Genomic DNA, 15,784 nt, shown 5'->3' on the forward strand with positions numbered 1-15,784 from the left:
CAAAGTCAGACCCTGTCTGAGACAAAACAAAAAGTATCAAAAAAAAAAAAAAAAAATTGACACAAGTGGACACCTAAAAAAGGTAAATTTTGTGACAATAAACTCACCTCAGCTGGCAGTGGTGGTGCACGGCTTTAGTCCTAGCACTCAGAGGCAGATGGATCTCTGAGTTCAAGTTTAGGGTCAACCTAGTCTACAGAGTGAGTTCCAGGACAGCTAGGGCTAAACAGAGAAATCCTGTCTCTTTTTTTTGTTTTTTTTTCTTCTCCACACCCCCCCCCGCCCCCTCGAGACAGGGTTTCTCTGTGTAGTCCTGGCTGTCCTGCAACTCACTTTGTAGACCAGGCTGGCCTTGAACTCAGAAATCCGCATGCCTCTGCCTCCCAAGTGCTGGGATTAAAGGCATGAGCCACCACCGCCAGCGAGAAACTCTGTCTTAAGAAGCCAAACCAAACAAAACATAAAACCATTTGCTTTCCAGGGCCCACACATAGCCTCATCAGTAAAGTGTCTGCTTATGACGCTCTGAGTCAACCCCCCAGCAGCGCCATATTTTTAAACCTATGTATCTTTTTATTTATATGCGTATGTGTTTGTGTGTCACATTATGTGGGTATTCACTGAAGCCAGAAAAGGAGATAGAACCCTGGACGTGAGTGGAGTCAAGGGCGCCTAAGAGGCTGGTAACTGAACTCAGTGCTTTGGAAGCACATCAAGTGCACTTCGCTCTTGAGTCCTCTCTCCAGCCTCAATACAAAACCAAAAACCGTATTTATGCTTTTTGGTTTTGTTTGAAACAGAATTTCATGTAGCCCAGGCTAGCATCTAACTCACTAAGTAGGTGAAGAAAGATGAGCTTGGCCTCCCTTTGCCTCTACCTTCCAAGAACTGGGACCACAGATCCACGACAGTAGACCCAGTTTTATACTTTTTTCGTAACTGTTTTAGATTAAATTTTATTCATTTTATTATGTGTAAGTGTGTCTGTGCATGTGTTTGCACATGTAAATACAGGTATCATTGGAGGCCAGAGGTATCAGATCCCCTGGATGTGGAGTTTCAGGTAATTGTGAGATTCCTGACTTGGGTGCTGGGAAATGAACTCAAGTCTTATGCTCTTAACTACAGAGCCATTTCTCCCACTCCTGCTTTTTAAGTCTTAATGTAGATGCCTGAATTTGCAAAACACAATTTCAAAACCAGACTATGACGAGTTGAGTCAGAAAGCTGCAAGCTGGATGTGGTGCTGTGTACTTAGTCCAGGCCAGCACTGTGACACAGAAGCAGGGCTACCTCAAGCCCAAGGTTCAGTCTGGGCTGCATAACAACAACAACAAAACCACACACACACACATTTTTAGTGATGCAGACACAGATCTCTGTGAGTTCACACCAGCCTAGTCTGTAGAATGAGTCCCAGGTTGGCCACAGCTAGAGACTGTCTCAAAGAAAGAGATGAACCACGGGCAGCTTCCTTCTAAGAGGTCTAACAATCCACACTTGACTACATCCGCAGCCCACACAGCGGACATGGTCACATAAAAACAAGATATAACCACACATGGGCTCCATTTTAACATTTGCTCATGACCACAGCTTAGTGCCAACAACCCAAAGCAAAGTTAATCCCACTGGACATGAACTCACAGCATCTGAGGAGCTTCCAAGCTGACTTTTATTTGATATCTTGTAGGTACAACATTAAACTCAGCAAGTAGAAACCCAAAGCACTGGCCTTTCAAAGGTTCACACCTCAGCCACTTGGCAGTTTGCCTCTTTTCAAAGGAAACTGCATCACTCTGCCATCTGCCCATGCAGGGACGAGTCTCCTCGTGCCAAGCTCTGAGGAAGGGCAGTATCCAAGCAGTCTTGCGGGGGCCCTCTCACTTGAGCTCATCTTCTCTCCCACCCCCGACATTTTGAAAAAGAAAAAAAAAATTCATAGTTTCTAGGATCTAGAAAAAGAAAAGCATCTGAATTTAAACCCAGGCAAACTCATCTGAAAGTCCTAGATGGTTTTCCTGGTAAAGACAGGTGCTCTGTGGCTTGAAGCTAAAAGGTAGAAGGCATAAAGGGTTGCATGGTCAACAGTAACTCTGTGTACTTCCTTCTCTCTTTAAGGAGCTGCTGCCTAACTGAAAGCCCACTTTCTATCTCAAGGATCCTTGGAGCACTGTAATGTCAGCCACTCACTGACTAGCTAGAAGTCTATCTAGATGACTGAGAAACAAAGCAATGATGTGATAACATAGAATTGAGGATGGCAGTTACCTGGGGACAAAACAGACTGAGGACAGCAACACTTGAGTCCAGATAAAGTACAGCTAATGCTGTACCTATTTAACTAAGCTTGATGACGAGTGCCTGCCTTGGTATGTAGTTATTACTTTAGTGCAAATATTTTCTATATCCCCTTTTACATATAGTAAATATCTAGGATGATAAGAACTCATTTCTAAGCTACTTCTGACCCTCCTGCCTGATCTGCTCAGGGCTAGAGTTACAAGCATGTACCACCATACACGTTTATGAGGTGCAATATGCCCCATTTATGAAGCGCTGGGGATTAAACTCAAGGCTTCATTCATTAAAGGCAAGCACTCTACCAACTAAGCTACATACATCCTAGGCCTCCAAATACACATATTTGGCAGTGCTGGGAATTTAACCCAGGGCTCTGAGCAATCTAGACAAGCACTCTACCAATTAAGCTACATCCCTAGCCCAAATAAACATTCCAAATTAACCCTCCATACTATTATATTCATGGATTAGTAACAACTTCTCACATTAAGTTGAAAAACACTGGGGAATAAAATTAAAGTACTTTAACTTTGCCAGTGGGCCACTTTCATCTTAGAACAGACTTATTGGAGAGGTAGGCTAAGGAGGATTAGGTAGGTCATGACTTAAGTGAAGGGAACTTTAGACAGAGGTCTTTGGGGAGCTTGCTGAGTCAGGCATGTCACTGCCTGAACTATAGGTAAGAGAACGCCACTATCCATTTCCACTCTGCAAATTATCTGCATTGCAACAGATGAATGAGATGAAGGAGTCAGAAGCGTTAGACTAAACAGGACAACAGCACACAGACGTAACCACTGGCCAGTTTTCACATTCCTTGGAACCTAAAATACAAACAATGAATCCTGTCCATAAATCCCTTTATCCCTAAAACTTACATGTATCCTTTCCTAAAGCACCTTCCAAACTAAGATGACCAACACTAGACTCTGCAGCTCCAATACACCTCTGTCCCTGCTAAGGCACTCAGTGCCAAGTCAGGCAGCCTGTGCCATTTCCAACACATCATAAGCCAGTGTCTGTTCATGTGCTACAGGCACAAAAACCATGTGTTCATTTTTACTTCCAATACACAGACATCTGTGCAGCAAGGTCAGATCCAAAACTCTGTTGTAAACCGACTACAAAACCAATGGAGGAACTTCATCGGGAAAAGCCAAGGGCCACAGTCGAATCCAAAAACCTCAGGAATGACATTGGCAAGAATGTTAAAGGCTCAAGAATCAACTGGGGAGAGATAAAAAAATTTAAAGCCAGGGAACTTATTCTGTGAGCACTGACAACCACAAGTAGTTTGTAAAGAGATAGTCTGAAAAGCCAACAGACCATGAAACAAAACCCAAACACAGCCTAGCACACTACAGTATCACCTTGCTTTCAGCATCCCATGTTATGACTCTAGGCCCCTTTGAACCTAGCTGATCTGGCAACACATGCCTGTGATTCCAGCACTTGGGAGGTGGAAGCAGGAGACTCAGTTTAAGACTAACCTTGAGCACATACAGAGTAAGTTTGAAGCCATCCTAGGCTATACAAGACCAGACATAATGGTATACACATCTATAATCTCAGAGCTCAGGAAGCTGAGACAGGAAGATAAACTGGCCAGTCCAGACTGCATGTGAGACTCTATCTCAAAAGGACAGAAGGGGGGAGGGGTAGGAGAAAAGGGGCTGAGGATGGATTGGCTGTTACTTGCTGGTCTTCCAGAGGATATGTTTGGTTCCAGCACCCAAGTTAGGCTCACAACTGCCTGTAACACCAGACCTACCTATGGGATCCAATGTCCTCCTCTAACCTCATCAGGCACCTACATATGTTTGCAAGTACATACAGACATACACATTTTTAAATCTTGTTAATAAAACCAAAAGTAAGAATAAAGGGGCTGGAGAGATGGCTCAGTGGTTAAGAGCACTGATTGCTCTTCCAAAGGTCCTGAGTTCAATTCTCAGCAACCACATGGTGGCTCACAACCATCTGTAATGGGATCTGATGCCCTCTCCTGGTGTCTGAAGACAGTATACTCACATACATGAAAATAAATAAATAAATCTTAAAAAAAAAAAGTAAGAATAAAGAAACAAAATAACAGCAGTAAAACACACCCCTCCCCCAGCTCTCAAGACCCAAAGAAACAGTAAGTTTCTGCTGTCGGCCAAGTCTATCCATGACAGCAGGGCCCCAAACTCATGCCAAAGCAGCCTCACCATCCAGAACTGCACCTTTTTTCCACAAACAAATCAAAAATCACTACAGAACTGCTTCCATTTTTCCACTACACAACCATGAAGACTGCCAGGAACAGACTCAACTGTTAAACTGAGTAGACAAACCCTGTAAAAAGGCACCTATTCCCAACTGAGTGTGTATTATGTGATGATTCAAACAGGGCAGATACATGCTATTCTTCACCAAATCTGAAGAAAGACAATCAGCTCAACATATGTGAAACAGACAAGGGAACTCCACTGTTTTCCTGAAATAGCAAAGTTCTATATTGTACCGAGGCCCACAGGCATGAAGCCCAGCTTTCTGAATTTTGACATATGTGTGGTATAAGGCCTAGCCCAGCTAGCAAGAACAGAAAGCTGATTAGTTGGCAAGCTCAATCTTACTTCACTTTAAAGAGTTCTCAAAGTGAACTCATACTATTATTTTTTTAATAGAAAGAAAACAATTTTGAGACAGGATTTTTCTATGTATTTGTGGCTAGCCTGGAACTTGTTACATAGACCAAGCTAGCTTCCAACTCAGAGATCTGCTTATCTCTGCCTCCTGGGTTCTGGGGTTAATGGTATGTGTGCCACCATGCCCAGCTTCATTCATTCATTCATTCATTTATAAAAAATTGGGGGTGGATGCAGGCATGTGGAGGTCAGAGGACAACCTATGAGGGTCAGTGCTCCCCTTCCACCATGGAGTCCCAAGGTGGTTCCAGCTCAAAGCCATGAGGCTTTGCAGCAAACACCTTTGTCTGTTGAATTATCTTGCTGACCCTCACACTACTCTTTTGCTTTTAAAGATTTATAGTTTTTACGTGTGTGCGCATGCGTGTGTGTGTGTGTGTGTGTGTGTGTGTGTGTGTGTAGACATGTGTACATGTGACTGCTGAGATCCAAAAAGGACATTTGATCCCCTGAAGGTGGAGTTACAGATGGTCAGGAGCTGCCCAACCTGGTTTGCCCAACCTAGGTATGTGGGAATCAAACTCTGAGCTTCTACAAGATCAGCACGTGCTCAACTCTTCTAAGCCATCTCTACAGTCCCATCCTTGTCTGTCGCCCCACTCCTGTACTACTCTTAGGACTTGTGTATCATATCTGGGCAGTTCCTCTTAAGGAACTCAAAAGGAAGTCGAGTTGTTCACCAATAGAATTTCGACTGTTAAGTCTTATAAAAATGACTGTTAGGAAATTCTCATTGAAATCGATAGCTGTGGGAAATGTGTAGATGGGAAAGGTAGATGTTGTGTAAAGCAGAGAGAATTATGCCTAGAGGTTACCATAAATGCCCCAAATTACATAGCAAACACAGCAGAGACCCATAATTACCTTCAAGCAGTGCAGACACAGAAGCCTCGTAACTGGCAAAGAGCTGAGTCTCCTCAGAGCTTCAGGTGCCACCATTTAAAGCAAGAGAACAAGTGCAAACTCCAGGCCCCTGCTCTTCCCAACAAGAGAGGACTTGCTTAGGAGACACAGATCCACAGACATCACAACTACCCTGGCCAGACTTACACGGTTCTCACAGCCTAGAGGCTGCCAACAAGACTGGCACAGTGAGTGTGGAGAAGACAGAAGCAACACCAAAGCTCAGCACAGAAAAAAGCCCCAACTCTATCTTCTTACTGCTCTTCCAGAAAGCATAAAATAGTCCATGCAGTTTTCACATCTTCCCTCTACTCCTGTAAGGACATGAACAGGACAATTCACAGCTGTCCCACTTCACAGATGAAAGGGGAAGACAAAGATGACAAGTCTGCCCTCCATCCCAGAGCTAATGCTCTACTTCCAAACAGAGTCCAGACTCTCCTAATTCTCCATACAGCATGCTGCCTGCAAATAGCAGTCAGCCAAATGTTTACACACAAATACCTAGCTCTTCTCCAATTCATCAGAAAAAGTTCTTGGACCAAAAAATGTATTTCTCCACTGCCCTGAACTAAGCTTCTTTGCAGAGGTACAGCCTAATTTGCTCTGCTGCAGAAACCTGTGTCGTGCTTAGAGTAAGGTTGACGACAGAGCAGCCAATGACCATTAAATTCTACTTCCAAGGCAAACACCATACAATGGTATACGCCTTTTCCACTTCCTAATCTATTATACGTAGCAGCTAATTTCACGCCACACCTCATACTTGTCGTCTCGGGAATCTTAGAGCAAGTCTTGGTCAAGGTGGAACAAAGGCAAGACAAACCACAAGAAAATGATCAATCCATCCTATGCCATTACCCACAGCTCCAGCCCTGCCCTCACCCTCAGCAAGTGCAAATTTCATCCACATTGATAAGTGGAGCATCAAATACAGAACCTACCACTGTGGGGGCAGGGAACTGTTTCAGTAACCACACACTTTTCAAGACCTGAGCTCTCAGCAGGAATTCATTCACATTCACACACACACAAAATAAAACAGGCCCTACCAAAAGAGGTACACATGGGGTCAAACAGTCAGGGATCTGGGTTTGGCCCATGGCACAGATGTTCAGAAATGACAACAAAGCCAAAATATCTTGGAATACTCAAGTTCCCTTGAGAATCCATGTGCAAGAATGGGTGGTTTGTGAATGAGGATAAACTAGGGAGCTTTTAAAAATTAAAATTGGGTCCAGCCATACTTATCTTTCAACGTTCCCCCTACCCTCCAAGAGTCTAGTGCTCAACAAAGTTATCAATTTATCTGCCTTTTGCCCTTGGCCTGTCTCTGTATGTTTCAAGAATACATCACATAAACCATACCAAGACCAATTCCAGTCAGGCACAGTGGCAGCAGGCCTGTAATCCTGGCCCTTGGGAGGAGGTAGGAAGAAAGATCAAGAGATCCAGACCAGTCTGTGCTACATAGTGAATTAAAAGCAAGCCTGATCAACATAATAAAACCTTGTCTAAAAAAACAAAAGCCACCAATTCAAGTCTAAGACAGATTCAGAACTACAATTCACAATGTTATACCACAAGGTAAGACTCACTCATGGCTGCAAAAGCTGACTGCTTTCTAAATTGACACTACAGAACTATGTTCCAACAGTCAAAAGTCTAGCTACTTCTTAGAATTTGGAGGAAACAACATTTAAGTTTGGAATTGCCATTAATTGGCCTAGAAGTCAATTCGTCTACCTCACCTAGAATGCTCACATCCGTGAGAGAGTAAGCATAAAGCCATTCTCAGAAAGTGGTCAGCACACAGGCTTTAGATAGCAAATATCTAGGAACAGCCAGGAGAGTAAGAAAGGCGCTGCCCAGCTAGTTGTTGGCCAGATTCCTCAGGCTATCTGCATGTATGTACTTGTGAAGAGCATGGAGGCAGGTGCAGAGAGAACAAGATGATCAAGATAATAACAGGCAGGTGACTGACACCAGCTTTTCAGCCCCAAGGCTACACACTTCCAGCAACCTCCCAGCAACGTTACTAATAACAGACATGGGAGGGGGTGCTTGAAAAGTGGGGCCAGTCCAGGGATGAAAGGTGAGGCCGGGCTTCAACTCATCCCCGGCAAGAGATGCTAACCCACTGAGAAGCGTCACAGAGTGTGAACTCTCCAAGAATGAAAGCTGTTTCCACAATTAGCTCTGATCTAATGCGAGATGTCACCACCTTTAGTCCCAAGTGTCTACCTCCTCTTGAAGTCCATAGCTTGAGAACTGATAGTAGCATGTTAGCAGTAGGGGAAACGAGGGAAACGAAACAAGAAATGGAACTTTGTCGCCTGCCCACCCCCGCTAAACCAATCTCACCTCCCCGCATCCAGCTCCCGGACCGCAGAGCCTCCCATGTCTGTCAGGCTCGCAGCTGAAGCTGCCAGATCTCCCGAAGGCCTCTTGCAGGACCCATCCCCACCGCCCGAGCCGCCGTTGCAGCTCTTCGTGCGAAACAGGCGACTGAGGCGGATTTTGAAGGAGCCCTTCCGAGAAGGGCCTGCGAGGGGCCGGAGGGGCCCGGGAGGCGGCGGCGGCGGTGGGGGAGGTTGCTGCTGCTGCTCCCCTCGGCTCAGGCGCCCTGGAGGGACCAAGTCCTGCAGCGGAAAGGGGACCGGGGGTAGTTCGGGGCCCGGAGGCTGCAGTAGCAGCCGGCCACCCACTCCTCCTCCTCCACGGCCCGGGCTACTGAGCTCCTCTTCCGAGCAGCTGTTAGTCTCCAGGCTCTCGGCCTCCGATTCCAAGCCTTCCAGGACCAGCAGCGCGTCGCTCGTCTCCGTGGGGTCCTCCCCGGCCTGCGGGGCGGCAGCAGGCGGCGGGGGTTGCGGCGGCGGCGGCTGCGGGGGACACGGGCACGGACAGCAGCCTCCGCCGGCAGTCTTGATCCCTGGCCCCGCCGGCTGTCCGAGCCCCAGTGCCGCCAGCTGCGCCTCTAGTCCAGCCACCGGACCCCAGGTCCGCTCGAGCGCCAAGCCCGGCGGGAGGGCCTTGGGATCCAGCGCACAGCGGTGCCGGGAACACAGCAGTTCCGAGGGTCCCGGCTCCGGGGCCGCCTCCGCGTCCTCCTCCTCCGGCGGCCGCCCCACGTTGCGGAACACCATCAGCTGCGGCGGCCGGGCGCCCCGCGAGCCGGGCCGCGCGAGGAAGGGTGGCGGCGACGGGCCATGGCCCGGGGGCGGCGGCGGCGGGCCTGGCTCCGGGGCCGCCTCTCCATAGCCGAGGAGGCGGCTCAGGACCCGGTACGAAGCGGCCGCCGCCGCCGCCTCGCCGTCCCGGAGCTCGGCCCCCTGCATCGGAGTGAGGGAGGGAGGGCGGGCGGCTGGGAGCCGGGCTGGGTGGGGACTAGGCCGGGCCCCGCCGGAGCCCCGCCCGCCGCGGCCCCCGGAGCGACAGCGCTAACGGCCGCCGCGGCCTCTGCCTCATAGAGGGGGCGGGGGGCGCGCGGAGCCCAGCGCGAGCCCAGGCCGCGCGCCGCCGCCGAGGACCGCCCCGAGACGTCACTTCCTGTCCAGGTCCCGCCCCCTTCCCCAGGGTGCGCAGCGTCGCACTCCACTATGCCTGACGTTGCTCTCGGGCCTGGTAGCTATTGGCCGTCTGCTGCTTCTGTGGCCTCCTTGGTCTCCGGCAGCGACCCCTGCCTTTTCACTTCCTGGGCGCCCAGGCCCTGTCCACCCTCCTGTGTAGAGCAGTGCAGGCCTTGGGACCCGGGTCTGGACCTGGAAGAGGGTCGCGGCTCTTGCCACTGTCTGGGTCTTATCCCATCTACGCTGCCTGGGGTGTGTGACCTTGGCCAAGTCATTTCATTAAATCTGAATCCTCTTTGCTAGCAACCGATGAACTGTGGAATGACCACATGAAAATGTGTTGTAGATAGATCCTGCAGGGTGCTCTTCCATGCTAAAACAACTGGTTCTTTGGGGGAAGACAGGGTGTGTGTATCTATAGTTAACATAAGCTCACCATGAGTTTGACTGAAATACAAGGATGCAGAATACATAATTTCCAAGAAATAAAAATATACAGTAGCCAATTCTGTATGACTGGTTGCCAGATGCATACTTACACTGATTGTTGTCATAGTGCACGTGTCATGTTAAGGATAGACTCCAAGATGTGGCAACAATTGGACCACCAGCCCTCATTCCCAGCCCTTCCCAAACTGGTGACAAGTGACCAAAGAGTGTAATTGTAACCAGAATTTTTACTAATACTTTCCTTTGTTGATGCAAGAGGACAGTGGAAAAAGCAAAACCTGATCAAATTGTCAACAATGGGGGCAACTTTGCTGAGTCAGAATTGGTTTCAGTGACTGGGAGAGTTTCTTCAACTTTTTGTGCTTTTCCTAATGTAACACCTACAGATTATACAGGAGATGTAGATCAGAATCGCCCTCATAATCTCCAACACTTAGAAAATGTATGTGTATGCACATGTGTGTGCAGAACGCCAGAAAGGCATCAGATCCCCTAGAACTAATTATTAACTGTCATAAATCACTGGACATGGGTGTTGACAACTGAGTTCTGATCCCGTTAGAGCAGAGCAAGCTGCTGTCTGCTGAGCTGATTTATGGATAGGGTTTCTCTGTGTAGCTGTACTCTGTAGATCAGGCTGGCCTCGAACTCAGAAACATGTCTGTGCTGGGAATAAAGCTGTGTGCCATCACCGCCCGGCTCCCTACACCCCTTTTGTTTTTAAGACAGGGACTCTCACAAGTGTAAGGACTTGAGTTTGGATCCCTAGCACAGTATAAAAGCCAGGCAGAGCAGCATATGTCTGTGAGCTTGGCATTTGGGATGGGGTGGATCCCTGGAGCTCACTGACCAGCCAACCTAGCCAAATTCATGAGCTCCAGAATCAATGAGAAACAGGCACATTACAGAGCCGTCTTCCCAGCCCGAGGGGGTCATTTTGAAATAGAAGCTTGCTCACAGCCTGTGATTGTAAAGATTTATTTATATATATTTCTCTGCACACCAAAGGTAGCATCAGACCCATTATAAATGGTTGTGAGCTGTCACATGGAGTGCTGGGAATTGAACTCAGGACCTCTAGGAAGAACAGCCACCGCTCTTTACCACTAAGCCATTTCTCCAGCCCCACAGCCAGTAATTGTAATTGTGCATGCTTAGGATGGAGAGAAAGCTTCTCTGTGGGACATATAGGGCCCTGATGGTTCCCCCCCCCCACTGCCTATGTCTTACACATTGCCCACCAAGCTGTATCTTGTCTCTCCCCTGCAGTTCAGGTCTACTAACACTGCCATTTTCTTTCTTTCTTTTTCTTTTTTTTTTTTTTTTTTGGTTTTTCAAGACAGGGTTTCTCTGTGTAGTCCTGGCTATCCTGGAACTCACTCTGTAGACCAGGCTGGCCTCGAACTCAGAAATCCGCCTGCCTCTGCCTCCCAGGTGCTGAAATTAAAGGCGTGCGCCACCACCGCCCGGCGAACACTGCCATTTTCAACATATATAGGCATTTCATTTGTTATTTGCCACGCCCTTTTTTCTGCAGTGTCAGGAAGCAAATCCAGTGTTTATACTTCCAAAGCAAAACTGTAGCTGACCAGTGAGCAACACGTCCTGCCTAACTAATCACCTTTCTCAGATCAGTTTCCCTCTTTGCATGCTTGATGAGCTGTCCAGCCTTCAGTTGTACTCTCTCCTCACGACACCAGGAAGATGCACCTTCTCTCTGAACTTGAAGACCAAGTCTTTGTTACACTTAATTGCACATGTGTAATTTGATTAAAACTCTGTCCAGACTAGAGAGCTGGCTCAGCCGTTAGAAGCACAAACTGCTCTACCAGAAGACCCAAGTTCAATTCCGGGCTCCCACATCAGGCAGCTCACAATCACCTGGAACCCCAGTTCCAGGGAATCGATTCCCTCTAGCTTTCACGTAGGCATACCCACACACAGGTAATAAAAATAAAGTAAGTCATGAAGCTGGAGAGTCAGGGAGCTGGAGAGATGGCTCAGTTCAGAGCACTGCTTACTCTTCTTAGTGGGTCACAGTTCAATTCCCACCACCTACACTGTGGCTCACAAAGGTCTAATTCCAGCTCCACGGGATCAGATGGCCTCTTCTGGACTCCTTGAGCACCAGACTTACACATGGTGAATAGACAAGCAAAGTCAAAAGCCATCATAAGCATAAAAACGATTTTAAAAAAACCAGCAGGATATAGTAATACACATCTTTAATCCCAGCACTCAGGAGGCAGAGGTAGGTGGATTTCTGTCCATTCAAAGCCAACCTGGTCTACATAGTGAGTTCCAGGACAGCCTGAACTACATAGTGGTCTCAAACAAACCAAAAATAATAATACTAAAAAATAAATCTTAAAAATAAAAATCTGCCTTCCCTAGTAAAATATAAGTTCCAGAAGGATATGTTTGTTCTCGGTACCTCATGGACTCTCTAATGGCAGAACGTTATGTCAATGACTGACATGAGTAAGCCCTTGATATAGAGATACAGAATTGTTGGACAACCTTAAGCCTCATGAACGACCCATGATTCAAACCCACCTCGAATTCTGCACAACAAAATTAGCAGCCACTCTTGTAAATGAGAAAGTAAACTGACACGCAGGGACGTATTCAGCTATAGTCAATCAGTTCGGAAGGATGCAGTGGGATTTCCAGCTAGTTGTCTGACTGCAAAGATTTTCTTCTCTACCCTTGCTCCCTCAGCTACTTCTCATCTCACTCAAGATTTCTAGACGGGAAGGAAAGAAAAGATAAAAGAAAGAAAGAAGATTGAGAGGGAAAGAAAAGGAAAGAGAGTTAGGTGCTATAAAACCCCAGAACACTAGCTGCCTAAAATAAAAACCAGGATCCCTGGCTCAGGCAAAGGAAATCAGTCTGTGAAGACAAGGACTGCAGCTCTACAGCGCCCTCTGCTGTTCAGCTGCTTTGTTTGCATCCCAAGAGGCTGCCTGTGTCAGCTATGGGATAATTCGGGTTTTACAGCTCTAGGTGAGGGGGGCCGAGGAAGGGGGGAGGCTGAGAGAACAGAGAAAGGAAATATCACCTCTCTCTACTTCTTTAATAGTCCAGGCCTATATTCTTTGTCTGGGAAAGTATTTTAAAAGGAACCTTAATTTCATCCTAGCACTCAGGAAGCAGAGGCAGGTGAATTTCTGTGAGTTTGAGGCCAGCCTGGTCTATATAGTGAGTTCCAGGACGACCAGGGATACATAGTGAGATCCTGTATGAAAAATAAGTAGAGAAATAAATTTAAAAGAAACTTTGTGTGACTCTGATTACAGTCAAGTTGGGCTTTGTTCTGAGACAGGTTTCCCTATTCAACTAAAACTGGCATGGAACCTTTGATCCTCCTGCCTCCAAGACGCCCAGCTTGAAGTGTTTCTATGGCTTACCAGGGTTCTCTAGAGGAACAGAAGCAATATAATTTTTAAAGTTACAGGTATGTGTGTGTGTGTGTGTAATATCAAATATATATCATATGTGTATATATAAAGAATTTATTAAATAAGCTTATAGTGAAATAGTAACAACAGTTGTCTCACACCTGAAAGGCTGAGAACGCCATAGCTGCTTGGTCCCTGGGCCTGGGTACCTGAGCAGTTCCAGTCTCCAAAAACCAGATTAGCTGTTGACCAGTCAGTGATGGAAGCCTACAGATGCTAGTTCAAAATCAACCAAGGAAACAGGAACGGCTGCAGCAACAGAGCAAATGAACTCGAGAGAAGGCCAACCGGGCAACCCACTCTTCATCCAGCCATGGACTGGACTGCCACCTGAAATAGCCACACCACATTCTGGGTGGCTGGGGTGGTTCTTTCCCATATCAGTTACGGCAATCTGGACAATTCCTTAGGTGAGGCTCCTACATGGTGATTCTAATTTGTGACAAGTCAACTTTAAAAGCAGACTATCACACCTTCACATCTCTTTTGTTACAGGATATACAAGAGGGGGCTGGAGAGGTAACTCTGGTTGCTTTTCCAGAGGTCCAGAGTTCAATTCTACCAACCACGTGGTGGTTCATAACCATCTATAATGAGATCTGGTGCCCTCTTCTGGCATGCAGGTGTATAGGCAGAGGGAGCACTACGTGTGTGTGTGTGTGTGTGTGTGTGTGTGTGTGTGTGTGTGTGTGTGTCTGTGTGTAAAATGAATCTTTAAAAAAAAAAAAAAAAGAGCCGGGCAGTGGCGCTGCCTTTAATCCCAGCACTTGGAAGGCAGAGGCAGGTGGATTTCTGAGTTCCAGGCCAGCCTGGTCTACAGAGTGAGCTCCAGGACAGCCAGGGCTACACAGAGAAACCCTGTCTCGAAAAACAAAAACAAAAGGCTATATAAGAGCTTCTTATAAGACAAATATGGTGGTACATGCCTGTTACTCCAGAACCCCAGAACCCGTGGGAGGCTGAGACAGGAGGATTGTGAGTTCTGTGCCAGCCTAGACTATAAATTGAGACCAGGATGTGTGTACTACAGTGATTGGACCCTAACACTTTAGTTAAAAAGTTTTAAGTTTTAGTTAAAAAGATTTAGAGATCCCACAGGAAGTTTGGGGTTCACCAAGTCCTTCTACAATGGCCAAGGTTTGTAATGCGACACACTGGCCCTGTCCCTCTAACTGCTGTGACTCACTCATGTCTAATTATCCATGGCTTGGAGATACATGACCATCCAAGTATAGGTGTTTCTGTTGAAACAGTAAAATCATTTGAGCCCCACGGTTCAAACCCAGCCTGGACAACAAAGCAAGACCTCACTCCAAAAATAATAGCAAACAAAGGCTAGAAGTAATGGTATACTCCTTTAATCCCAGTAGCTGCAAGGTAGAAGCAGGTCGATCTCTGTTAATTCAAGGCCAATCTGTGTGTTCCAGACTAACCAGGGCTACACAGTGAAGCCAAACATGACAATATGCACCTCTAATCTCAGCACTTAGGACAAGAATATCAAGAGTTCAATGCCAGGGCAGTTGAGATGGCTCAGCTGTTAAGAGCACTGACTGCTCTTCATGGAGGTCATGAGTTCAAATCCCAGCACCCACATGGTGGCTCACAACCATCAGTAATGAGATCTAATGCCCTCTTATGGGTGTCTGAAGATAGCTACAGTGTACTTACATATAGCGGGCGGGAGCGAGCCTCTGGATTTGTACACTATTTGTAAAAGTGGGTCAGTCATAATCCCACTTTGACAGGGTTTATGTAGGGATTAGGTGGGAAAAATAAAAACACTTGACAAATTATAAAACACTATACAAATGTTAGATACTCTTAGGAAAAGCTTTTTAGAAGAAGAAAAGGAGAAGGAAGAAAAGGAGGAGGAGAAGGAGGAGAAAAAGTTCCCGGGGGAGGAGTTTTAACTGATTCTTGCGCCTGCCTTCCTGCCAGTGATACCAAGAAATGGAATGAGTCCCTCATTACCCTCTTCTCTGTCATCACACAGAATCAGAGAACACAAACACACACGTGAGCCACACACACACACACACACACACACACACACACGGAAGAACATTAGAGAAGCCAAGGGAAGAGTTTTAGAGGCACAGTACAGAATTCTGTTCCCAGCAGTGTTATTCACTGACTGATGGCCTTGGGAATGTCCCTTACCTCTCAGGATCTCAGTTTCTTTCTTTCTTTCCTTCTTTTTTTCCTTCTTTCTTTCATTCTTCTTTTTATTTTTTTAAATTTACTTATTTTACATATGTGAGTACACTATCATTCTCTTCAGACACACCAGAAGAAGGCACCATGTTGGGGGCCACCATGGGTTGCTGTAAATTGAACTCAGGACCTCTGGGAGAGTAGTCAGTGCCCTTAACCACTGAGCCATCTCTCCAGCCCCTCCTATCCC

General features: G+C 46.8%; 1 protein-coding gene across 4 annotated transcripts in view; it reads right to left on the reverse strand.

The window, feature by feature from the left end:
* Socs7 (suppressor of cytokine signaling 7) overlaps positions 1-9,427 on the reverse strand; it is a 38,715-nt gene extending 29,288 nt beyond the window's left edge. For 2 of the 4 annotated variants that reach the window (XR_013111059.1, XM_034505588.2), the window contains exon 1: positions 8,262-9,427. Coding sequence is in view for 3 of the 4 variants with exons in the window: in XM_034505588.2 (XP_034361479.1) it covers positions 8,262-9,235 (974 nt within the window). In the remaining variant the exon portion in view is untranslated. The remainder of the gene's footprint in view (positions 1-8,261) is intronic. The other 2 variants (XM_076935882.1, XM_076935881.1) reach the window with 2 other exon arrangements.
* Positions 9,428-15,784: the final 6,357 nt, after the last annotated feature.

This window comes from Arvicanthis niloticus, chromosome 6, assembly GCF_011762505.2.
Source record: "Arvicanthis niloticus isolate mArvNil1 chromosome 6, mArvNil1.pat.X, whole genome shotgun sequence".
Taxonomy (NCBI): Eukaryota; Metazoa; Chordata; class Mammalia; order Rodentia; family Muridae; genus Arvicanthis; species Arvicanthis niloticus.